General features: G+C 40.1%; 1 protein-coding gene across 2 annotated transcripts in view; it reads right to left on the bottom strand.

Moving 5' to 3' along the window:
• Positions 1 to 25,279, bottom strand: part of LOC136862836 (xylulose kinase) — a 113,954-nt gene extending 88,675 nt beyond the window's left edge. Inside the window, exons 1-6 of one of the 2 annotated variants that reach the window (XM_067139107.2) lie at positions 25,162 to 25,279; positions 17,024 to 17,106; positions 16,799 to 16,952; positions 12,669 to 12,848; positions 9,719 to 9,820; positions 9,510 to 9,641 (exon numbers count right to left, since the gene is read on the bottom strand). In XM_067139107.2, coding sequence (XP_066995208.2) covers positions 9,510 to 9,641; positions 9,719 to 9,820; positions 12,669 to 12,848; positions 16,799 to 16,952; positions 17,024 to 17,106; positions 25,162 to 25,215 — 705 coding nt within the window. In that variant the 5' untranslated portion in view covers positions 25,216 to 25,279. Of the gene's footprint in view, positions 1 to 9,509; positions 9,642 to 9,718; positions 9,821 to 12,668; positions 12,849 to 16,798; positions 16,953 to 17,023; positions 17,107 to 24,881; positions 25,026 to 25,161 lie in introns of those variants that run through there. The other variant, XM_068225732.1, reaches the window with a different exon arrangement.
• Between the last annotated feature and the right edge of the window lie 2,716 nt (positions 25,280 to 27,995).

Below are 27,995 nucleotides of genomic sequence, written 5' to 3'. Positions count from 1 at the left end.
AAGAAAACTTATTAATGCAAGGTTACATTATAAGTCAATCACAATTGGGACCAGTTTCGACCTCTAGTCAGGGTCATCTTCAGCCTATCGTTCAAAAGGTGCAAGGTAAAAATTCACTGGCAAATAACAAGACTGCAGAGAAAACAAACTTTTTTTCAACTGACAAAAGTTCAAAATCGTATAAGAAAGATGCAGTAGGTATTCAAAGGTCTTTTAAATTTTTCAAAAGGTGCAAGGTAAAAAGTTCACTAGCAAATAAAAGACATAGAAAACATAAACTTTTTCACAAGAACAAAAGTTCAATATCACATATGAACTGGGTATTCAAAGGTCTTATAAATCTTGATGTGGAGACAGATTGATGATTGATTGATGTTTGTTGTTTAAAGGGGCCTAACATCGAGGTCATCGGCCCCTAATGGTATGAAATGAAACGAAATGAAATGACAATTTAAAAGTCTAAAATCCTCCACTGACCAGAATTCAAAGCATGAGGACGAAGAATGGATGGACGGACGGATGGATATGAATTTAAAACGATCAGTGGATCCGACCCACAGTGCCTCACATGCACAAAAGCTGGCACAAAACAATAGTATTACTGACCAAGGGACAGTTTCTATAGCACGATGCTGAATCGATTATGCTTATAGTCGAAACGGGTCCAAAATCCAGGTCATCAGCCTCTGATGATGGTATTTATCGCAAGGAAAGTAGAACCATGCTATGTGTAATGTTGTGGTACTAATCAAAAGTAGCAGAGACTCACGGTATTCCACACATTATGGTACTATTCACAGGTAGTGTAATGCGCACATGTAACACAGACCTATGGTGTTTCGCACACTGCGGTGCTATTTGCAGGCAACACAAACCTATAAAGGCAACGCAAACCTATGGCGCTCCTCACATAAGTGGACCAACCACAGGGACTTGTACTATCCCGTAGAAGTCCTCACATAGTGGGAACTGAGCATAGGTAAGGCAGAACCATGGTGTCGCTAATCCCATGGTGTCGCTCATATAGGGGTACAAATCACAGGTACTGTAGGACCCACATCCTGATTCACACACTGTCGCTACTAATCACAAAGCTAATTTATATTCAATTTTGCCTGAGGCAATAATAAAGTATCGATTAAGTGGTTATTTATACTAACTTCTTGATTATACTCATCGACACGATCATGAAATGGAAAACTTGTAATACCTAACATAGTGGTACTACGCGCAAGTAAATGCAGCCCATGGTGTTCCCTGTGTGATGGTACTAATTGGATCACCCCTTGGTCGCCCCTTTTAGTTGCCTCTTACGACAGGCAGGGGATACCGTGGGTGAATTCTTCGTCTGCCTCCCCCACCCATATGGGGTGTGTGTTTGGTCCGTGAGAGGTATTTTATTTCCCTCAAGTCCGCCGGCAAGCTGGTTAGGACCCCCCTATCCACCACCTGGGACGTGCCACGTGGGAGTATCACCTCTCCCCCTGCTACGCCAGCGTAGCAGGTTCGTGGGATGTAGAGATAATTATCTCGATGTTGGATCTTGTAGTCATATGTTTTATAGATTAAGAAAAAAATAGCTGGTTGTTATTGTAGCTGGCTGAAGGTAGCATTAAATGAATGCTCAAAGAGTTCATATGGCGGTGAAGTGGTCAATCTGAAGGTCAAGTCGTTCTCAACAAATAAAGACTGCACACAAATTCATCCTCATGAATATCTTTCCATTCCACACGTAAGACCTCACTTAATTCAATTTAATATTGCCAATCAATTTAACTACCGTAATGTATATTTTTCCACATTCCTTGAAAATATCTGACAATATATTATCATTCCGTCACATATAATACTACAACAGATCCACTAACAGACAGGATTAAAATCGAAAACATGCAAGGGACTGTAAACTTTACCACATGCTAACCATGCATTCAAAGCTGAAGCGCCCACAACATGGCGATGCGCAAAAGTGTTCAATATTCCGCATAGCAACAGCGCGCTCTGTGAGTCTAGAAAAGTAATATTAAAGTATTTGGTCGAACCCTGCCCCACAGACAACAGTACCTCTTGTGTCTGACCTTTCATATACCTAAGCAGGCAAATTTCTCTAGGCTTTTGCGTATTATCAAAGACACGGCTACAAAAATAAGATCATATGAGACTACAATGGATAAAATTATAGTCCTGATAAATGCTGCTATGCAGTATTTCTCTGAGCCCTAAATTAAACATTCATTCTGTTCTGACATGGATTTAACAATCTTTGCTTGGTACTATCAGAGTGTTGTTGGTCAGAAGTATGAGCTTGAGGCTTTCATTTCTGACCACAATATTGATATCATGCTGTTAGGAGAGGCTTGGTTAAAACCACACATGCCCTTCAAAATTAAAAACTTTACTATCTATCATAACGACAGACTTCACGGTGAGCACGAGGGCATAGCAGTGTTGATTAAGTCAAAGCTTAAGCACCACGTTATTGACCCCCTTCCTCATGGTGTTATTGAGCCCCTCGGTATCGAGGTTACACATAACAACAATTATTGTCTTTTCGCGGCCTATTTACCTCCTACAGCTCCACTACATACAGCGGAATTAGATATTCTATTAAACAATCCATCCAAAATCTCTATCATCGCTGGTGATTTAAATGCCAAGCAATCAGATTGGAATTCACGAGTGACAAATCCTAGGGAAAGAACAATTATGTTAGGGTTTTCACTGTGACTGAACCTACTATTTATCACTATCAACTATCAAAGGGTAGAGAAGGATCCAACTATTCAATAATGGAGCGTGCCCTGATGTCATTGATTTTATAACAGCAATATTGAATTTACTGTACCCAGCGAACTAAATTTGGACCATGATCCCATTATATTCACTCTTACATGGATTAGGTTATCTGAGCCATCTTTTCCATTGTTAAATACATCTTTGGATTATAATAAATTCACTTGGAATGTCAATAAGGATTAAAACCTTTAGACATCAACAGACAGGATGATACTGACTGAGCCATTGAGCATCTTACAAATAAGATGCAAAACTTACAAATAAGATGCGAAATGCCCATAAATACATTCTAAATGCTACTAAAAATTCAACTAGTAATGATAGGCGCAACAATGACATTTGTTCGCCCGTGCAACATGATGGGAATACGATCCGTCATAACTCCCAAATTAATAATAATAATTGTACCGGGAGGTACACCTCAACTCTGCACGTTCAAAAGATGCGCCTTAAAGAACTCTTATCTATCTAACCAAACCTGAAACTGCTACTACATGAAGTTGGAACTTTAATCAGAAGATGTCACTAATGAAGTATTAAGTAATTGTGTTATTGTGAAGTTGCCTAAACTGACTGGATTTATTTGCTTTGTGTTCATTTACTTCAAGAAGTTTGGAAATTTCTCCACAGATGTCACTACCAAAAACTATGGTCATGCACTCTGGTGCAAGGTAACAGAAGTTTGTATGGAAAGAAATTTTGTGTTTATAGGTTTTCTCAAGTAAATCAACTTTCATTTATTTTTTTATATATTTCAAGGTTTGCAACACTTCCCTCTCATTCTGCAATTTTTGAATGTGACCAATCACTAATTTTCTGTACTTAATTTTCAGCCTATCACAGGCTTCTTCTTGCTTGTTTGGTTGTAACTTTTGAATTAACCAATAAAATTGAGAGGGTGTGTCCGGATTAGTCCAGAATCCTCTCGAACCTTCCCTTCGTATATAAAGTGCGGCTGCTCTGGCTACCTTGTCATATGATCACTGAATTTGTAAGTGTGTGTGTTAAGACAGGAGGCAAGGCGCCTCATTCTTCGCCAGGCAGTTCATCAGCCTAGGTAATGGCCATCAGTTTTATCTCTCTGTAGCCACGTCCGCCGACTTACACGAGGGGAAGGTCCGAATTTCTAACTATGTAACCATTCAATGTAAACTTTTTCCTTTTCATGTAAAATTTCATAAGTTCTTAAAACTGTAAATCGGGGATAGAGAGTGCATTACCCTCTCGAATTCCCCTTCAACTTGGTTTGAGGTGATTACGACTTTATAACTGTTTTTCTTCCTTTCCGTTATGCATTAAATTAACTTTTATTTGTGTCAACTCAGTAGCTTGGGATTAGCCCCTGTATCTCTGGGCTAAGAGTCCCGTTAGTATTTTATTCTTTATTATCTAGGAGTGCAAGTGTACGCCTCCATTCATTTTGTGTTTGGGCCAGTAATCTAACTTGTTCTTTTTCCATGAAGGCCCAGTAGTTTGGGTAATAAATACCCCTGTAAAAGTAAATTCAATTGTAAATTGGGCCTAGAGAGGCCAGAGAGTGTAAGGTTTTGTAATGTTGCCTTAAGCAGGCGGTTAAAATTGGATGAATGTTGAAGAGCCTGTAAGCTCTGTTCTAAGTTCACTGTAATATTGAGGAGTGCCTCGGGAAGGCTGTAAATTTGTTGGAGCAAAGTGCTCTTGAATTGGGGGATTTCTGCCCTTGCCTAAATTATACCACTTTGAAATTGTGTAAACTAGGGGCTTGAAGCCCAGAATCTGTAAAATTCACTAATCTTGGATTTTCCTAGTCTTGTTTCAAGATTGCTATTAGTACCTGTCATGTTGTTATGTTCACTCAGTGAAAAAGATTGTTAAGTTTGTTTTTGGAAAAGAAATATAACCTTTTAAAGTTGAATCAATTTTTGATGTCGCAGTTAGACCCATTCAAGCCCACACCTACTTTCACCTCTTTCTGCTACACGGATATCTCCGTAACATGGGTTAGGTTATCTGAGCCATCTTTCCCATTGTTAAATACATCTTTGGATTATAATAAATTCACTTGGCATGTCAACTGGGTACAAGAAGGAATCATCGAAGAAGTACCTGTCTCCCAGTGGAATGAAGGACACTATTTGCCACATCGACCCGTATTTAAGGAAAACAGTACAACAAAAGTCGGACATGTTTTAGATGCTTCTTCTAGAGAGTGTGGCTATCCTTCGCTGAATCAATGCTTGGAGAAAGGGATTAATCTAATTGAAATTATACCTACATTACTTCTCCGTTTTAGGTTCTACCAAATTGGGGTGATAGCAGATATAAGAAAAGCATTCTTGCAAATCAGTCTATGTGAAGAGGATCGGGACTTCCTTAGATTTCTTTGGGTTGACATGAAGGGAGAAATGAAAATATTCCGTCATACCCGTGTTGTGTTTGGGGTGACAAGCAGCCCGTTCTTATTGAGTGCTGTGATTGATTTTCATTTGAAACGTATTGAACGTATGGAAGAGGGAAGGTACTCTCCAGCTACCATCAAGAAGCTTAGAAAATGTTTTTACGTTGACAACTGTGTAACCAGTTTACAATCAACTGATGATCTACACTGTTTTCAGGAAGAAGCAACGAGAATATTTGCAAAGGCCAAATTTGACTTGAGAGGTTGGGAGTATTCAGACTTTAACTTAAAAGATAAGACTGCTACTCCTGTTCTAGGCCTTATTTGGGACAGAAGATCTGATACTCTAGCCGTGAGTAGCCACAAATCTGTAGACATAAAGTTGATCACTCGAAGAGCTATACTGTCAATAGCACAGACAGTATTTGACCCTATTGGCTTCACGGGTCCTGTGTCACTTTGTCCAAAGCTTTTGTTGCAGCGATGCTGGGCCATGAAAGGGGGATGGGACGAAGAAGTTCCAGATGATGTGAAAAACGCGTTCTTGGCATGGTTACAAGAGCTTCCTTTACTTGAAGAAGTGAAGATACCTCGCTGGCTCATGGGAATGAGTGATATGATAAGTTGTTCGGTGCATACCTTTTGTGATACCAATAAGTTTGCATATGTCGCAGCAGTGTTCTTGCGTTTAGAATATAATTCCTGTGTACATGTACAGCTGATATAAGCAAAATCTAGAGTGTCACCACTCAAAGGAATGACAATTCCGAGGCTGGAATTATTAGCTGCAAACATCGGAGCGCAGTTAACTGCATCTTTGAAGAAGGAGTTTGAACAAGTAGACACAGAATTTTTCTTTTGGAGTGACTCTACTACTGTCATCACGTGGATACAGAGAGAAGATCACTGGGGAGTCTTTGTGAGGAACCGGGTGCAGGAAATCAGAAGTCTGACGGTGAAGGAAGCTTGGAGACACATACCAGGCAATATGAATCCTGTTGATCTTCCTAATGGTGGATGCTCTGCTGTACAGTTGCTTGAGTCTAGATGGTGAGAGGGCCCACCCTGGCTGAAGCTGCCACTTGGAGAATGGCCTTCAGAAGCACCAGAACCAGACGAAGAAATTATAGGACAGGAGAGAAGGAAGGTTATCACTTCAATACTTCTATGCCACGACGGTGATTCTGATCTGCCCTACAACTTCTCCAATGATTATGATAAAATTGTAAGGGTCATTGCTTGGATATTACGGTTCATTAATTCTTGTAGAAGGAAAGTTGTGGTGAAATAAAGTGAACTTCAACTGAAGGAATTCAATGTAGCAGAGAAATACCTTGTACGTTGGGTGCAACAAGAGACTTTCAGTGGAGGTAAAAGATTATAAATTATCTACGTTGTGTCCCTTTATGGATGTCGACGGTATAATTCGACTAAAAAGAAGATCGGCAAAAGAAGAGATTTAGAGGACTTCAGTATGCCTGCAGCGCTGCCTTCTAAACATCCTGTGGTTGACAAGATTGTGCTCTGGACACATATCAAGTCTTGTCATGTAGGAGTAAAAGGTCTCCTAAGCCACTTACAGGAAACATTTTGGATCCTCAAAGGAAGAAAAACTATTCGAGCCATTCTAGCTGGTTGTGTTGCCTGTCGGAGACATGAGGCGAGAAGTGTTTCTGTTTGTACACCTGCTTTACCTGAGCCACGAATGCGGGATGCAGTTGCTTTCAAGACTACTGGTATTGACTTAGCTGGTCCATTGTTTTTGAGAAATAATCTCAAAGTGTGGATATGTCTATACACTTGTGCGGTGTACCGTGCAGTCCACCTTGAGCTGACCTCGTCACTCTCCGTTGATTCATTCCTACGAACTTTCAGAAGATTTGTAGCTTGCCAAGGTAGACCTTCAATTGTATATACAGATAATGGTAGAAATTTTGTTGTGACACACAATAATTTCAGTCAATTGGACTGGAACAAGATTTTCAAATACAGCAATGCTCATCAGATTGACTGGCGATTCAATCCTCCCACAGCAGCATGGTGTGGAGGATGGTGGGAACGCCTAATAAGGCTGCTGTAACAGCTGCTAAGGAAAACTCTTGGCAAAGCTTCGTTATCCTATGAAGAGTTGGAAACAGTCTTATGTGATTGCGAAGCCGTGGTGAACTCTCGACCGCTCACATATGTATTGCCTCTTCAACTGATATTGTGTGGACTTGACCTTTAACTTCTTTCTTACTTATGCATTGTTTTTCGAGTTATAATCGGCTGATGATGACCCAGACTGGGGACGAAACCGGTACCATTTCCATTTTTAATTAAATAAGAATGTAATCTCTACATCTCTTATTTACTTGTATTGAATAGGTTGACTACCATATTTATTATTTCAATTTAACTATGTATCAGAAGACGGTGCTAATTTAGCCTCTATCTCACCTAATATGTTTTTGTTAGATATGAAAGAAATGGGCGTGCCTGACTGTGATGTCATGGATTCTGATCATCTTAATAGACGGAACACAAATCGTCAAAGGATAAGAGATAGCTTTCGTCAGCGATTTAGGAGAGAATATTTAGGTCAATTAGCATTAACTGCCCAAAAGAAGAGTCAATTGCTTCTAGGAGAAGTTGTTCTTATTGGAGCAGACAACCTCAAAAGAATCGACTGGCCTTTAGCTGTAGTGGAACAGCTTATTCCAGGACGTGATGGAGATATTCGTCTGGTGAAGCTGAAGACTGCAACAGGGATCCTTTTCCGACCAGTCCAGAGGGTATATTCTTTGGAAATTCGTGCAAAGGAGGCATCTACAAAAGATGAACTTTTAGTCGGCAAGAGTGGTGGAGTTGGGACAACTGTCCAAAATAGTGTGGAAGGTAGTGGGGAAATTGGACATGTTCGAACTAGGTGTGGACGTAAAGTGCAACTACCTGCCAGATTTCGACATGATTGTGATTGACTTTCAGTGACTTTCATTTTGTTTAATTTTACTCATGTGTTTTATTCTGATTTATTGTTTTAGTTTGAGTCGTTGGAAATTAGTCACGACTCGAAGGTGGGAGTATGTAGGATTACTGAAGAGGGCTCTGCCATGTAAGTATACATATTCCCTGACGTTTCAACTCTACTATAGCTAATGCTTTATTGTTTTGTAAACTCATTTTGGAAGTATAATATTCTTTTGCAATCTCACAATCAGACATGAAATAAAAGTTACACTGAAGTCTTAAAATTAAAAAGGTTGTGAAGTACAGTATTTAATAATAAACCTGAGAACGCCGGGTAGGCTTTAGATTTAATAGACATATCTGACGTCACACCTGCAGAGGTCCGCTGGGTTATCGAGGGATTAAATGAGAAGAAGTCTCCTGGAGACGATAGGGTTACAACTAAAGAAATTAAATCACTGCCTCACAGAACAGTTTTATTTTTGGCTACTACTTTTTTCTCTTCTTTTAAAAAGGGACACTTCCCTAAAGTTTGGAAGACAGGCCATGTTGTCGTCATTTCAAAACAGGGAAAGAACAGATTGTTCCCTCAAAATTGCAGACCTATAACCCTATTATCTCACATATCTAAAATATTCGAGGGACTCCTTCTCAATTGCCTCAATGCTTGCCTGAACACCCACAACATACTGCGACCGGAACAATTCAAACAGCATGAAGTGTCTGTGCATGTCTTACACGTTCTGTTAGCCTTGTAGTGATGGACCAATCTGTCTCTTCAATACAGTCCTGACCACACTGCACAGTATTCTATACTCCTAATCAGAGCTAAAGACTGTCCTTCACCAATATAAATGGTCCGTTATTGGACATTATAAGTCGAACAAGGGAAACCACAGACAATAGCTGTGATCATCTCCATGGTAAACATGACAGTGAGTGTTTAATCAAACATAAAATATGTTAAGAAGGAAGCCATACTTTCCAGTATCAACTTAGTAAAATGTAACTTAAAAATACCTAGAAGAATGATAAGAATCAGGGAACTCATACAGACCAACTGATTGTCTAATAATAATTACCTTGGAACAATAATGGGTATCAAAGTCTATGCAGCAATTCTCACTGCCATTAGTTTTATTGTGACTGCCTCTCAACCTCTTTTATCAAGTAGTTTCTTCATGGTCTATACTGGGCAAAGTAATTATACTTGAATGACAAAATAAAACACAATGTACCTAAAGGTGTACAGTCATAAACATACTTTTAAAGAGACCTGAACTTTTAAAAACATAGTACAGAACTAGATCTGAAGAAAGTTTCATCAATTAAATAGTGGTGATACACTGAAGATCATACAGACTTCTATATACATACGAATGATTACCTTAAGGCACTCCTGAGACCACTCCTTAGTGTGGATGTTGAGCAGATTCATACCCGAGGCATCTGAATAATCAAGAGCAGCATACTTGCCTAAGAAGAGGGAGGCAACACAGCTGCTCACCAGTGATATTCTCTATGGACAAATTTCTGAATTAAAATAAGCCAGGTATACCTACTATCATAATTATATAAAATGTCAAAGATTTATACCTCAGTGCTGTGATATGTTGATGGTCGAGTGTCAAACAGCTTGGCAATCTGTGGACCAGTGAAGCGCTCATAAGCCCGTGAGCCTGTCAATTCTGCCAAAGCCTAAAAACCACATTTCATTCATTTTTATTTTCTTTCATTCAGTATAATACAGAATATCTCAAAATAATGTACTAACATTCCGAATGATCACAAAGTCTTAGTGACGTTTGTTTCGTTTTTGTTTTCAGGTGTAACTAATGTAACAGCATAGCAGGAGATCGAATTAGCTTTGAAGAGAGAAAGTTTGTCCTTAAATGTTATTGGAAAACCAAAAACGCCACGGAAGTGCAAAGATGGTTCAGAAGGGAGTTTGATAAACTGCCACCAACGCACCAGACAATTGATTGCTTCAGAGATAAATTTGAAGCAGATGGAACCGTTCACAATGTCAACAAGAAACGTTCTGGATGACCACGGGCATCCATCAGCCCTCGAAACGAAGAGCAGGTGCAGGAAACCCTACTTCGATCCCCACAGAAATCTCTATGACAAAAAACGGCTCTGGAGACACACCTCTCAAAAGATAGCATCCATCGCATTGTGAAGCGTCTGCGCTGGAAATGTTACGTTCCAACACGAATCCATGTTCTCAATGAAGACAATCCGGATTGGACAGTTCAATTCTGTGAATGATACTTAGCAAAATGTGCATAAGATGCAGGATTTCTACACAAAACTGTCTGGAGAGATGAGGCCACCTTTAAATTAAATGGCTCAATTAATCGCCACAATTGTACTTACTGCGGTCCTGTAAATCCCCATGTTACAGTTGAACACCATGTAAACTTACCAGGGGTAACAGTGTGGTGTGAGATATCAGCATTTTTTTTTTTTTTTTTTCAAAGGAACTGTAATTGGTGACAGTTACCTAACACTGCTGCAGGAGTCCGTCGGTCCACACACTGACAAGATGTCTGGTGATGACGAGATTTCCTTTCAGCAAGATGAAGCACCTCCCCACTACCATCGTGTTGTAAGAGCTCACCTCAATGCAGCTTATCCAAACACACGGATTGGAAAAAGGGGTAGCATTGAATACCCTGCGCGTTTCCCAGACCTCACACCAATGGACTTCTTTTTATGGGGATACCTCAAGGACAGGGTTTATCGCACAAAACCAAAAATAATTGATGCACTGAAATTGGAAATTGAAAGACAATATCGCGAAATTTCAAATGTACTGTTTCGTGACGTTTGCGAATCCACTGGTTCGTGTTATCAGCGTTGTCCAGACAATAACAGTCATCAATTTGAAAAATTTGTGAACATGATTCTGTAATCACATGTTTCTTCTGTAATTCAAGCCCTCAAACTTGTCTCTATGTCCATAAATAATGACGTTACAGTCCTTCTAAATGTTAGTACATTATTTTGAGACACCCTGAATCACACACTGACATGCCAAACGTCATGGGATGACAGAATTTAAGTGAACAGTGCAGTGGCCAAACACAGATGCTGAATGATTGCAATTAGTAGCATCTGGCTAGAATTGTCCATGGTAAGAGACAAGCCACACTGGCTCAAATCACATTCACATTCAATCCAGGAGGTACCAGATGCATATTCAGCACATTAGTGCACCGTTCTTTAACGTCAGAGGGATATGGGAGCATAAGATCTACCAGGGTACCCTTGTTAACACTACGACACCGGGCACAGCGTCTTACTCGGGTGCGTGACAATACTAAGCGGAGCTTGGAGGACTGGTGACATGTAGCTTGGTCCGATGAATCACTGTTCCAGTTGTTTCGAGCAGATGGAGAGTACAGATATGGGACAGGCCCCAGTTGTCAACAAGGCAACATACAGGTTAGTGTTAACTCCATAATGGTGTGAGAGTGTTCACGTGCCATGGGCCGGATCCGCTGCTCCTCCTGAATTGGTCATTGACCAGTAACTATTACAGTGAACTGCTTGGTGACCACTTGCATCCCTTGATAGACTTCATGTACCACTACAACGATGAGATATTCCTGCAAGATAATGCACCATGTCACTGGCCCCAACCTGTCCAGAATTGGAGCATTCTGGAGAGTTTCAATGGCTTCTGTAACCATCTTGTTTGCCTGATATAAACCCATAATTCTAATATAATTGGTCTGATATTGGAAATTATAAACTTTCCATCTAATTCATTCTTCGATGTCAGCGTTTCGCCCCAGTGTGCCAATTTGGGCACATCAGTTGGTAACTAGCACACCTACCAAGACACATGAATATGTTCGAGACAAGAAAAAAAATCGAAGTACAATGGTACCGCAACTAACCTATAATGCTTCGAGTAACCACGGCATGGTGACTAAACCAGACAACACACACTTTACGATAACATATGGGCGAAACCAGCCGATTATAAATATCAGGGGAAGCTATGCAAACTACATGACAATTCTGATGAGCGAGTTGCCTACCCAACAAATTTATTTTTTATATACTGTATTATTAACAGAGAAAGAAAATTTATTATGTGTTAGATAATTCTCTAGCCATTCTAATAAAGATAACCAGATTAAAATACAGTAATACACTGTGTTATACAATATTACCTGATGGTACCCTTTTCGTGGTCGGTGGATGAACAGAAATACAAATGCAGTGAAGTGACAACAGTTAACTTACACTGGGCCTTTATTTGAGGCAAGTACTGTGATAGGATTAAGATTAAAATACTCTATAAATTAATAATATGCATTTGTGTAACATTTCCATCCTATCCTAGAGTATTTTTACGATTTACACTTTTCCCCTGTTTACACCGGTATTCCTTGGGTCCCTTGAAAAGTGTAAAAGAGGGGTAACACTGTACTCCTATGCCAACTGACAGCAAATGAAGTATATTCCAAAGAGTAATACTATAACAGAATATTTCTGGGTAAGAACAACAACAAGATCACAGTCAACTTACCAAGGGTCCACCAACAGCATCCTCCAAACGACGACACTGTTCAGTGGTGCTCGAGTCCATCCACACTGGAGACTGAGTCACAGAAAAACAAGTAGCAAGCTGCTCGTGCAGAAAACGATCAGGGTTGAGACTTTCAAGTTTGGAAAGAGCTCCCTTGGACCAGTAAACTGAGCCATGTTGCTAAAACCAGAATGAAACTAATATAATGCACAAAAAGTTGCAGGTATAATAGCAGTTGAATAACAGGAGGTAAATATTTTTCTTCTTTAATATCACATGTACAGAAAAAGAGAATTTTAAAAGATTTTTAAAAATTCATGGTCTACAAAAAACATATTGATAGTGTTAGTTAAGGTCTGTGGAACCATTCATGTCTTAGGACACTATTATGCAGTGAATTTTGGTTGTCAGTGATTCATTCTCAGAACTATACTTAGTAACCAGCCCTATATACAGTGGTATACTCAGATTTTTTTCAACTCTATACTCCACCAGACACATTACCAACTAGGCTGACAAGACTAAACAACATTAGATCCTGAAAATCATGAGAGGGCACGGTGGCATCTCATGTGTTGAATAACTTGATCACACCAGGTCTGGCAATCCAGCACCGTATGGTCATGGAGAGATGTCCCTATCAGGGTCTGTAACTAGTAATCAAATCAGGTAATTTCAAAAGTCAACCCAATTGATACTATGCTGTGTGCGTAAAATACCTCTAACTGTTGAAGGTGTTAAGAGACATCAGACTGCCAGAAATTTGTCCCAAAATGGATTTTGTGATGTTGCTGTAAATATAACAGGGGATTTTAATCCTTAAGAGCTATTAAATGTAAAACAGCAGTGCTGATATTTAACACCACTACCATGAAGACAAGAAGTGGTCCGTTATTGGACATCATAAATTTTCCAGCTAACTCATTCCTGGTTGTCAGCGTTTCCCCCCACTGTGCTAAGTCAGGCTCATCAGTTGGTAAATAGCACACCCACCAAGACACATGGCTAGTGCATACCGTGGAGGCCACTGCGTAGGCTATTTGGAGCCACCGGCAGTGCCAATGCACTATGAGAGACTTGGTCTCATTACCAAAAATTGATGCCTGCCTGGCCAGCAGATGATATAGATCATTGGATTTTAAATTTTTTGAAATTAGAAATAATATCTTCAGATGAAGTGAATACATAAAAGAGGAAATAATATTAAAGAATGAATTAGTTCTGTCTTGGGTCTGTAAGAGGTATAAAAATTAAAACATTTTTGAATGAGCTATGAAATACTTTTTGTAAATTTTCTTCACATTCCTTAAAATCCTCTTGCGGGCCACAAGCTATGGCTTCGCGCGCCTGATATAGATGTTGTTTCCCATAGGGAAGTCCCATAGGTAGTCAATCATTTAGACTGCCGCCCTTGCAACTTCCGAAAGGGTGCTACCCACCTATTGATGAACCATTCGTTAGTCTGGTCTCTCAACAGATACCCATTCGATATGGTTGCACCTGCGGTTCAGCCATCTGCTTCATTGGGACGCGCAAGCCTCCCCACCATGGTAAGATCACATGGTTCACAGGGGAGGTTATTATTATTATTATTATTATTATTATTATTATTATTATTATTATTATTATTATTATTATTATCTGGTGACCATGACTGTCTCTATAGTATGATACCATGGTTAGCCAGTTCGAGTCCCATTGGTGGAAAACATTTTTACCATCAGAATGTTGGCTAACAGGGCGGAAGAGGTAGTGGTATAGTTGGGATGGTGAATGTATCGCCAGGCAGCAGCTTCTGATCTCAAAACGTGGTCCACCCTAATGATAATGAGGGTTTCTTTCTTCTGGACACAAGGGGTGTTTAAAAGGCAAGTGAGCGCTGTCATGAGCATTGTTGTCAAATTTGGCGTCGATTATTGAAACATGTTATCATTTAATTAATTCTTAAGACAAAATATAAATATTAAAAACTGATCATGAACCACAGCACAAATCCATATCACAGAATATTTTGTTTCATGCATGTCCCATGCAGTAGTTGCAGATGTTAGAAGGAAGAAAGAAAGAAAGAAAGAAAGAAAGAGAGAAAGAAAAAAGAAAGAAGAAAATGGCAAATTAACTCGACAAAGAACTTTCAAATAGCCATAAATGATCGCCATGAGCTATTTATACATACAAGTACTAAGAAACTAAAACAAACCAAACCCCATGGCACTACAGCCCTTGAAGGGCCTTGGCCTGCCAAGTGACCGCTGCTCAGCCCGAAGGCCTGCAGATTACAAAGTGTCGTGTGGTCAGCACGAGTCCTCTGCCGTTATTCTTGGCTTTCTAGACCGGGGCTGCTATCTCACCATCAGATAGCTCCTCAATTCTAATCACGTAGGCTTAGTGGACCTCGAACCAGCCCTCAGGTCCAGGTAAAAAACCCTGACCTGGCCGGGAATCGAACTCGGGGCCTCCGGGTAAGAGGCAGGCATGCTACGCCTACAGCACGGGGCCGGCCCCACATACAAGTACTAGGTCTCCCAAAATACTAAACTTAAATTCATATCAGAGTAGACCTATAAAATATTACTTTTATGCTGCTAATATCAGTGTCTTGCTTTCAGTAAAGAAAGTAAAAGTAAAAACATGAACTTGGGACTGGGATGATGATGATGATGATGATGATGATGATGATGATGATAAGTATACGGGTTTTACGTCCCTTTTAGCTAATGCAGCTTGGACCAAAGGCCAGCATGCTAACCATTTAGCCATGAAGCTGGAAATAATAATAATAATAATAATCAATTTTATTAAAAATAACCCTATTATTACCACACTTTTTTGGAGTTGTAGGTCCCTGTGAACTATTTTCCTAATAGTTTTCTGTCAAGTTTCAAAATTTTAGCTGTCTCCAAAATATAACCCTTGCCTTCATTGGTTCTTCTTCATAATGTACTCATATGTATTACATACCAGCTGTTGACTTTGCTTGCTTAAAGTTTTAAGTCACCTTTTTTTTTTTTTTTTTCTTTTTTTTTTTTTCAGAACTACTACTTCTCCTACTACTACTACTACTACTACTACTACTACACTGAGTGTCACTCGTGGGTATGGAACCAGTACTACATAGTTCACAGCTACCTTGCTTGGTTGAGAATCTTTTGCATGCACTGGTAGATTTAATTCAGGATCTTCTGGTGCATTAATTTCCAGTTTGATTCCCGTAGCCTCCACATTATTGCATGAAGCTAAGTGAAAAGCAAGACACCTTACATATATTAATTAATGAAGCAAATATTACAAGAATTTTAAACAGAGAACAAAGCACATGTGAATTATCTGAGCTGATAAAAGATATGATTATAATAAGAAGTGCATTGGCAACGGAGCTGTGAGGATTTTTGCTGGGGAACAAGAACTTGCATTTTAAAGCCCACTACCGTCACAAATCACCCACTGCTGGACAAGCGAGGGGCCGAGAGTACAAGTGTTAGAGTGCCGGTGGGTAAACATTGCTTGCCTCAACTTTATACAATTTATAACCGCTACATTGCTTGCCAAAAGCCCAAATTCAATTCCAAACTTTTTGGCAGTGTTCGTATGGAGTGAGAACATATGACACTGTTGATGGTGATTCATCGGTCAGGTGAAGATGTTAAGCCTTGAGCAGACCCCTTGGTGTTATGACAGGAGTAGGGTATGCGCCAACATCGGGTTTCACCCTCTCCCTACCTCATGATCACACACACACACACACACACACACACACACACACACACACACACACACACACACACACACACACACAGATTACATGCAGTCATCACAATGGACAAAGAACACATACACTTACGTAATGATCTTCACCTCTGATGCAAGGTATAACTAACTACTTGACCAAACAAAGATTGCAAATCGTCCATCATCACAGACAATGGACTCGTATCCAAGTGCCTGGGCATTAGAACACACACTCTTATAAAATGGATCATAAACCTAGTGTTCGCACAGTTTACAATGTAAATAAGTACCAAGTTAATTCTTTGCAGCAAAGATAGCAATTCAGTAGACTCACTTAGTGTACAGGTTACTACTCTCAAAAGAAATTGACTGAAGAAAGTTGCACTTGGTGGATACTGTACCTGTGCTGCACCTGACAAAGAAGCGATCTGGCTAAAATCAACACCTGCCACTCGTAAGCGGTCCAGCAGCATGTCTAGGGCTTTCACCCACATTAATGGAGGAGCTGTCACTACTCGACTGTCCTGGGGATGAATGACCACGCCACCATGGGTTCTGAAATTACACCATTCATTGTCTCTACGTACTTCAAACCTTGAAAAACGTATCAAACAAACAGAACTTACCTAAATTCTGGAAGGTCACAGTCAAATTGAACTTGTGCTTCATGAAGAGTTTGTAGTTCATTGTTGATGACAACAGCTTTTAACTGAGGAAGAAACGAAATATTACATATGAAACAAATTGTCAAATATAAGCATACTTAGAACTATGGATGACAAAATTAAAAACTGATCTGAAAAATGAACATATATGTTTTCACTGTAATCTTGACTGATTCTTATTTCATTATATTCAGACATCTCACAAGACTTGAAAGCCACACAATTTTGATCCTAATGTCAGTATTATACAGTTTGGCCAGCAGATCATGCCTGAAGAATTTGTATATTCCTATAAATTATTCTTTGGTTCATAGAGTCAGTTATTTTAGTCACCCTAGTTCATGAACCATCAGTATACCGGTTGCTATGGAAAGAGAGTGGGTAACTCCGACATATTCTGAGTCAGGAATCTCCTTGTGCTCAGCAGGCTGGAATTATACAATCCACAAGGGTTCCGAAATTGTTAGAGGAGAAATTCTCACTGAGACTATGTGTAAGTGTGGTACCATCCTACTTCACAGAAATTTACCAAGTATGCTCAGAATGTTATAAACAAGCCTTGGACCTTTTAGGAGTGATGGAGTCCCACTTAGACTTAACAGGACAGATATTCCTTGGAACAACTTGGTGAATGAAAGGAATTTAGTGGGGTTCTATCAATATTAATGGGGCATAAGAAGTAATGATGATGATGATGATGCTTGTTGTTTAAAGGGGCCTAACATCTAAGTCATCGGCCCCTAAGAAGAAAGTAGAACTGGCTGAGTCAGCTTGGGAGTTAATGATGTCTGGATAAGATAATTAGTAAGTTATGAGATTATAAGGTGTTCCTAACAGTGTTAAAAAGGGAAAGACAGAGTGTGGGGTGGGATGATGCTCAGAAAAATTTCCTAAAAAGTTTCATAATGTTCATTTTCCTCAACAACTATATATTCAAACAATTTCAAAAACATTTTTCCTAAAATTGTTTCCGTAATGTGCTTTTTTCCTTTAAAAAACAGACTTCTGAATACAAATATCCTGAACACTTTTCCTAAAATTGTTTTCCTAAAAACCATGTTTCTGAATATGAATTTCCTAATAAATCCGTTTTAGAGCATTATTATATACACTGACTGAGCAAATGTCGTAGGATAGCGGAGCACTGATGCGCAGGTGTGTTGTCTGCGCACCACACGCCCCCTGTGCCAGCGGCAGTTGTATAGGAGACCTTGTGAGCAGTGGCTGTGCATGTGACAGGTTAAACATGGAACATTGCAAGTTATGAATCTCATTCCATATTGACGGTTATCACTTTACAAAAGAAAATATTTATAAAATCCTCCTATCAATACAATTCAAGTCATCTGTTAGATGAAGCAAAGACTATACATGTTTCAGCCTAATCTCAAGGCCATCTTCAGTAGTAAAACAGTGATTACATAATATACAAACAAATTAAAAATCGTAATGATGTAAAGTGACAGTGATCATGATTAGTGAGTTAAAAACACATTCAGGTACAAAGTCCTCTCATCTAATAGATCTTGCTGACTGTTAAAATGAAAACACTATGCTGAGGAGTGTAGTGAGACCATCAATACTACGAATAAAACGTGTATAACATTTGTAAATAAAAGTTGTCGTCTCGAATGGAGATGACCTTGTTGGTCTCAAGTCACATTGACAACTAAGCCAGATCTATTAGACGAGAGGACTTTGTACCTCAATGTGTTTTTAACTCACTAATCATGATCACTGTCACTTTACATCATTACGATTTTTAATTTGTTTGTATATTATGTAATCACTGTTTTTTTTTTTTTTTTTTTTTTTGCTAGTTGTTTTACGTCGCACCGACACAGATAGGTCTTACGGCGACGATGGGACAGGAAAGGGCTAGGAGTGGGAGGGAAGCGGCCGTGGCCTTAATTAAGGTACAGCCCCAGCATTTGCCTGGTGTGAAAATGGGAAACCACGAAAAAACCATTTTCAGGGCTGCCGACAGTGGGGTTCGAACCTACTATCTCCCGAATACTGGATACTGGCCACACTTAAGCGACTGCAGCTATCGAGCTCGGTGTGTTTTACTACTGAAGATGGCCTTGAGATTAGGCTGAAACATGTATAGACTTTGCTTCATCTAACAGATGACTTGACTTGTATTGATAGGAGGATTTTATAAATATTTTCTTTTGTAAAATGAAACATGGAACGTCGTCGTGAGCTGACTCCGTTTGAACAGTGTATGGTGGTTGGTGTCCGACGGATGGGAAGTGCGATTTCGGAAGTGGTGCAGGAATTCGGCTTTACACGATCAACCGTGTCCAGGGTGTATTGTGAATGGTTCAATGCGGGTGTCACCACCCTTGATGACCGTGACTGGTGACATCTGAGACGGATTGTCAGCAGTGACAGACGGGCAACCATGCAACAAATCACGGCTCAATTCAACACAGGCCGTGCTGGACACGTCTCCCAGTGGACAATCCATGGGAACATGCGTTCTATGGGGTATGGGAGCCAGCGCCGCACACGGGTGCCACTGTTAACCCAACGTCATCGGGCACAACGACACGCATTTGTTGCCAGTCACCAGGGATGGACACTGGAACAATGGCGTAACGTGATATGGTCGGACGAATCAAGATTTCAACTGCACCCTGCCGATAGGAGGCACTGTGTATGGCGCAAACCACATGAAGCGATGGATCCCGCCTGCCTCGAAGGCGTGGTCCAGGGCGCTGGTGTCTCTGTTATGGTCTGGGGTGCATTTTCCTGGTTGTTCCGGAAGAGACTTTGAATGGTACGCGGTATGTTGAGCTGCTTGGAGACCATCTCCACCCAGACGGTTCTGCGGTGTTTCAAGACAATAATACGCCGCCACATCGCTCCCACGTCGCCCGGGAATGATTACAGGAACATGCAGCGGAGGTCCAACGACTGCCATGGCCATCCAGGAGCCCCGATCTGAACCCTATCGAGGATATCTGGGATGTCCTGGAACGCAGGCTCCGTGACATTGATCCTGCACCCACAAACAGACCAGCATTGGCGGCCGCTCTGCACACAATTTGGTATCAACTGCATCCAGAGGATTACCAGGTACTTGTCGACTCACTTCCATGGCGTCTCACTGCAGTTCGCAAGGCCAGAGGAGGTCTCACACGCTATTAGGTGACTATCCCATGACATTTGCTAAGTCAGTGTATAGGCAATGCGATATAACACCCAACATCTCTAAATGACGTAATGGTAATGCTGTTCAGAACTTGCTGTTTCATGCAGCTGCACGTTCACAGATGAGAAATAGGTCTATTGCGCTAGTGCTGTTTTAAAATATGTATGTCACTTCTTCCTTCCTATTTAGTAAGGACAGGCCCTCTTGTTCCGTTGTGCCTTCTGACATGCGATGAGCAAAGGTACCTCTGTGGGATGGTGACACTTGTATCTTTTTGCAAGATGGTTCTGCATGGCGCAGCTGCTCCAGCATTGAATTTGCTAGTGAACTGCTGCGCTCTAGGCCCGTCTATAACCTCATCTGAGCTAGCCGATGATCACCTTCGTCATCAACACATTGTACTCCATGGCAGTTGACCCTGGTGGAGGTGGTATTCCCCGAATCCACATACCAACAAGAAGCACTTACTCATAAAAAGAACACTACTCATAGAGAGCACTGTCGTTCAAGAAATTAGATCCCACCAAAATCGGAAACTTCAATAACTTACGAATAAGGGAAGACATAAAAGCCAGCAATGTGAACCTGCCACTGGTAAAAACTAGAAAACCTGATAATGCCATTCAGCCAACAAAGACGAAACCTAAAAGACGAAAACCATGGTTCAACAAGGCCATGCTGTAAAGATATCAACAGAAGAGACATTAAGAGCCTATACAGGAAAAAGAAGGGAATACAAAATTGCAGTTAAAAAGACAAAGGAGAAATTCCAAAAAATTAAAGAGGAAGAATTAATACACGAGACAGAAAAGGCTCATTTTAAAGTGGTAAGCCCTCGACAGCCAAGGTTCCCCACGGACATCCCTGTGTAAACAGTCTTGTACTGCAAGAAAAAGGTACCAGACCCATACACGTCCTTCCTACAGGAACCCACAACCACAGAAGAAGTCTTAGTAGCAATAAGCAACAGTAAAGACAAGAAAGTATCTGGACGAGGCTCAATATTTAATGAACATTTACAACCAACAGCTCCCACATTCATTGAAGAATGGACAACCCTAATGAATGAATGAATGAATTAATTAATTAAAGGCAGAAAATTGGAAATCTACGGAACAGTACTCCCAACTACTTCGAGAACTTCAACAAATTAATATTAAAAAATTATTAAAGACTCCTGCTACACTGCAGCAGTGACATCCACAGAATGGAAAGGTCCAGCTTCTTCACCCCGTAGCACGCTTTGCAGTACATGGTTTTCACCACAAGGTTGTCGACCTCCGTACTGTAACGGTTAGTGTTATTATCATTATTATACAACCGAGCTCGATAGCTGTAGTCGCTTAAGTGCAGCCAGTATCCAGTATTCGGGAGATAGTAGGTTTGAACCCCACTGTCGGCAGCCCTGAAAATGGTTTTCCGTGGTTTCCCATTTTCACACCAGGCAAATGCTGGGGCTGTACCTTAATTAAGGCCATGGCCGCTTCCTTCCCACTCCTAGCCCTTCCCTCTCCCATCGTCACCATAAGACCTATCTGTGTCGGTGCGACGTAAAGCAACTAGCAAAAAAAAAAAATTTTAAAAATTATTATACAAGGAGAAAATCGACATCAAAATGCTCATAAAGGAATAGGTGATCCTACTGGCCCTAACTCATACAGAGAGGAATACACTTTTCAAGATCCTCACCAAAATACTGACTTGAGAGACTCATAAAATAACCGACAGGTGTATTCCAGACAACCAATTCTGATTCCGGAACTAGAGTTCAACTCTACAGGCAATACACCACCTGCAAGACATCATACAGGACACCATACAAGTACCTAAAAGAAAACTATATGTAGTCTTCATTGACTACACAAAAGATTTCGACCAAATAGGAAGATGGTGATAGAAAAATTAATATCAATAATCGCCAATGATCACTGCATCATAAAACTGGTCAAAGAAATACTCAGCAACAACCAGATGGAAATAGATAACAATGTAACCAGTCTTACAGAGTAACCCTTTAAGCCCCATACTTTTCAACATAGCAACAGCAGTCATCACCCAAGCAATAGCATCAGGAAAAATGAAATTGCTAATTTATGAAAATGACATACCCATGGCCTCCATCTCCAGAGAACTACAACATAGCATAAATCTACTAAGTGAACGGTCCAATAGAAATAGTCTTCAAATAAATCCCACAAAAACTGAAGTGATGAACTTTAGAAGTAGGAAAACATTCAAGGATGATGAATGACAAGCCACTACGCAACAAAAGCCATTTCAAATGTCTAGAAATATCTGTAACACTGCAGACACAAAGAACAACATTCACTCACCACATCAAAGACAAGGTAATCAGCACCATCAGGGCCGTGCAAGAAATTAACCATCTACGTGATATGTCAGTAGAGTCAGCTATGAGACTAGGCCTATTCAAAGTGAACATCACCCCAATCGAATCATATGGCCTCGACCTCATCTGAGATAAACTCTGTACGAGAATAACCTATGGGATCTAAAGAAAGTGAATGCTATCTACCTAAGGAAAGTGTTATGTCTATTGAAATATAATCAATCACAGATCACTTACAAGCTAGTAGGTGAAGCTTTCTTCATACAAGGCCTGAGAACAGCGTTACAACTGCCATCTATTGAACAGTACTCCCAACTACTTCAAGAACTTCAACAAATGAAAAAAAAAAATTCTTAAGGACTCCTGCTACAGTGCAGCAGTGACATCCATAGAATGGAAAGGTCCAGCTTCTTCACCCTGTCGCACGCTTTGCAGTTTTCACCACAAGATTGTCCACCTCCGTAGCGTAATGATTAGTGTTATTAGCTGCCGTCCTCGGGGGCCCACGTTCAATTCCCGGTACTGCCAGAAATTTAAGAATGGCAGGAGGCCTGGCATGTGGTTCGAATGGTACACGCAGCTCACCTCTATTGGGGGTGTGCCTCGAAAGAGCTGCACCACCTACGGGATGAGGACACGAGTTAACATATTATTATGGGCGACAAATCAAAAGACCTGCCCAGGCCTCTCTGGAGGCTACATGCCATTATTATTACCACACGGTTTGCTTGATGAAAGGTTACCATCTACCATGTCCTGGTTGCATCTGCAAATTGTGTGAACGACAATTGTGACTAATAATACGTGCTTCTATGCAAAAGAGAACTTTGTAGTGAATGAAACAGTCTGTCCTGAATTGATTTTAAGCATATTGTGATCATTTCTTCTATAAATTAATAATTAAGTGCACTTTACATTTTGGTTGAAATAATTTCCTTAGTCTATAATAATAGATACATGTGTGAGTAAAGTTGATAGTCTGAGCCATAACAAACAACAAAAAAACAAAGGAAAGATCACAATATGAAGATAAAGTAGGAATTCAAGAGGACGAATTGGGGCAAATATTCATTTATAGGAAGGGGAGTTAGGTATTGGAAGAACTTACCAAGGGAGATGTTCAATAAATTTCCAATTTCTTTTAAATCACTTACGAAAAGGCTGGGAAAACAACATATAGGAAATCTGCCACCTGGGCGACTGCCCTAAATGCAGATCAGTATTGATTGATTGATTGACAAAAGCCCCATGATGACTCGTTTAAGACTTGCTGAACTAATAGAAAATTGAGTACTTGAAATATGCAGAATAGAACATGCTTACAGTACTCAAGAGTGAATCACACATGGGAAAGTTTTATAGCATTGTCTAAAATGCATAATTCATAAATGTGAATTAGTCTATATTACAATACATAGGCCTAATGAAATTTGTTGGAGGCCTAACATCCAGGTTACCAGCCATATAACTACCAGAACTTCCTAAAGTCATCCTATGTTTAGGCAAAGAGGAATGAGTATTTTGATTATTACCTATTTATTTATTTTTATTTCAAAGGTCCCATGAATTACAGCTAACAATTAGGACAATCCAATTTGTGCTACTGATAACAGAAAATCCTTAAATATAAAAAGTGACAAATATTTCAGTGTAAATTATTTACAGGCATAATGAACTAATAAATCAATGCTTATAATTGTTTTAAATTTCATCATCCTTTCCTTACAGCAAAGAATGTAATTATTCTGTATGTATGTTCAGTCCTCAGCCCTAAGGCTGGTTGGATCCTCAACAGCTCCACCATCAGCTGTCCTATATCCTACGCATCACTGTAGAGGCGTACTAGGAAAATGAGGAGTGAGGTAGTTTCCCGTTGCTTTCCTCGCCGAGCCATAAGTTACTATTACATATCAGTCTGCCAACCCCACTGAAATACATGCATCAACTGACCCTATGAGCAACATTTTCACACCATTCATAGCGGGGACTGGCTGTATAAGGAATGGCATTACTAGCACTGCTCATACCTCAGTCACTTTCATACTGTCAAAGCCAAGGATAAGACTGAGACAGGTCTATGAAAGTATAACAAACTTGCTCTAGCCTATACTAGAAGACACAGTGCACTGTAAACACTAGGTCCCACCAGCAGAATTCTCTTATTTCTGATGAAATTCTTCATTCATATTTTACACAATTAATGAAAATACATAAACTCTGTACGGTTGTACATGCACTGGTGTGCGTCTCAAAAATAAGTAAAAGCAACAGCGGAAAGAGTTATTTATTTTTACAACACGTAGGCCTACCTACTGATGATGAAATGATATTTGTTAATACCAGGATGTTAAAAACCGAAAACAATAATTATCTAGAAGCTTGAAATGTTGGATGATGTATCAAAAGGGCAACTCTTTCCTACATAAAGATGAGTAAACTGTAAAGCAACTAAGTCGGCTACAATTCAAAATAGTAGTTATTGTACGAATTCATTACAAGGAATAAACCGGGAAGAGTTATACCTAGTGAAAGGACGTACAGTGTGTACATTAAACCACCACCCAAATTTTGAATTAGTTATTCGTGTACCTGCTGCGTGCTCAAATCTATTCCCAGGAAAGTAGATTCATCGCTAATAGTCATTTTGCGCAACTTGATTAATACGTCTCTGCATACATCAAAATTTAGCTCGCTGGGTGACAACGAAATTTCTTATGTCATCAGCACGTGACGTAAAATGATAGTACGGGGCCAAAGTTCATATGTAAACAAAAGGTTTTTCAACTCTTCATAACATGAAACTGCCAACCTTTTCATACAAAAGTGTCAGTATGGACTGTCCCTGGTAGCAAAGAGCTTGTGCCAACTACTGTATTATAGTACTAACATTGGCTGAACCCACATACAGAGTTACATACGGATCTTCCTCAATTATAGTGAAATACTTACAAGGGAAGCTTTCGGACCTTCCCCTGACAATTGTAACGAAACCATTCGCGGTGAACAAGCAAGAGACCAAAGAAAATGGTAAGAATTGCAGAATTTCGCAATCACCCAAAATCACCTAAAATAAGCCTAATGAAAACACGGCGCGCGGAAATTAAAGGTCACCATTCGCTATTGCTTCAAACATCCGAATGGAGTGTTTCATTTAAAACTCTCAGACTGAAAGGGAGAACCGCCGTCTGATTGGCGTAGTGCGATGGATCTGCCAGATATCTGTATTTATTTATTTTATTTTTTTGGGAGGGATCGGGGCCGAAGAATCTCTCCCCCCCCGACCAACGACCTGCATGACGAACATCGCAAATTACATCGCTTCCGAAATCCTGTTACTTCTAAGAGGAGAAGAGACAGCGGAGAGGTCTGAGAGTTATTCTTCTTCTTCTTCTCCTTCTTGGTTAGTTGTTGGACATCGTCAGGGGGGGGGGCCATTCCGACAATGGAAGCTGCCATTGGTCGCTCGCGCGTGACGTCAACTGGCGGATAGCCTTGAGACAGCGCATGCTGTGTAGGTTGCGAGAACGTACTACTTTCGTAATTTACAAGTTTTAAAAATGTGTAAAATAAACACAAATACATAGCATACAAAATTAATACGGTAATACGGTACTATATACAATTGAACAAGTTCCACGGCCACGATGCATTAATTTAATTTAATTTGTAGTAAACCGAACATACCTGTATGCAGGAGAGTGAAGGGTATCCTCATTATTTTACTGGCTGAGATGCAGTCCACATCAGATTCTTCTTTGTGGCATATTTCTTTGCTGCTTGCAACTGCCTTTCCTTATTCAAATGCCTGATACGAATAAATGTCCTCGTCCTTGTATATAAATGAATTATATTTTCATGCACCTGAGGAAACTTCGATTTAATAACTGAAGACAAAGTTTTAATCACTTTGTCACACTTCGAACTGTCATGTCCATGAAAACCAGCAAATATAATTTCGAATTGTTTGACTGTGTTCACCCAATCCTTTGTCGGAGTAAAAAGGCCCCCTCGAGAAACAGTAGATATCCAGGAATTAGAACTTGCCCCAGGAATCGGGCACATTTCAGTTCGTGATCCCAAGGATTTATCAATCGCTCGGCATTTAAATGCGAGGTAGCCCGCCACGTACTGGACAGTATCGGGAGAAGCGTCCTCATTATTATAACAGTTCTGCCCTAACTCGTGGACTTTACTCAGTAACTCTTCTTCGTCTCCTTGAATGTCTTCAATGTCAGAACTACGAATAATATTCGCTGGGCGTTCTTCTGTTACTTCAATGCACAGTTCACTACTTATGAATTTGAAGAATTCCTCATCTGTTTCCTCGTCCCGTGTTTCAACGTCTGCCACAGAAGTACTAATTCTTTCTTCAACAACTGATGTACTTCCTGATAAGGGTATGTCATTTGAGTTTCCTGTTAAGATAAGAAGCCGAATCCTGTGTTTCACCTCAAGTGCTGTAGGGTTGTTATAAAAGGCACCAAGACCTCGAATTCTCGAAAAATAATTTTCTAGACAGTCTTGATTTAGTCGAGATGTTAGGATGTATCTTCCATTCTCTTCTCGGATTCCTTGAAACAGTCCCAGAAGTGATGTGATGGAGATGAGAAATCCCTTTTGAAACGGCAACAAACCTTTTCTACTTCCAAAGCGCATACCACGGCAAACATCCATGAACCTTCTTAATGTATTCTCCTGGCTCGCAAGATTGAGACCGAATCCGCTACGGAGAGGTGTACCATGGTCAAAGGGAACTCGAGAATTCAGAACATCGAAAACATCATTCACTAATTCAAAGAAAATGCTCTCGCGTTCTTTACCTAGAACATACTTCAATGCTTTAGCTGTACGGTGTGAAAACAAGCGCGCAGCCATTCTAACATTCTGTCGCGCTCGACCTGTGACACTGATGTGAGCTTCTGATATGTGATGCGTAATAGATAAATCGCCTTTCTGGCTATCTAATACGTCCTCAATTATCTTCCTCGTTATCTCAGTTCCATCGGGCAAAACTACCCCCTCATCTAAAAAGTGGTTTTGAGGGAGCTTAAGTAAGTGAGGCACGTCATAAAAACCCAGATCTTTCTTTCCTTGTCCACTGGATTTATGAAAAAAGTTTTTGATGTGTTGACGCAGAGTTCGTTCCACACTTTTGAATTCTTTCCCCCCATATCACACGTTACCGCCACGACATGTAGCCCTAAATCTTCAACTCTCATTATTATATCTTGGAGCAATTCGCTGTTCATTGTCACATCAAAATCGTAATAAAGTGGTTGCTTCCAAGATTTACACAAACCGCGAATCATCACAACTTGAACATTGCTGTGAGGTCCTAAAATTCTGTCTTCCGAGGCATCATAATAGATACGGCCATCAATGTTCATTTCGTCAAAGCACAACACAGTTTTTTTAATCTAAAT

The sequence above is a fragment of the Anabrus simplex genome, chromosome 1, assembly GCF_040414725.1.
Source record: "Anabrus simplex isolate iqAnaSimp1 chromosome 1, ASM4041472v1, whole genome shotgun sequence".
NCBI classification, from domain to species: domain Eukaryota; kingdom Metazoa; phylum Arthropoda; class Insecta; order Orthoptera; family Tettigoniidae; genus Anabrus; species Anabrus simplex.
This window is presented reverse-complemented; position numbering and strand designations above follow the sequence as displayed.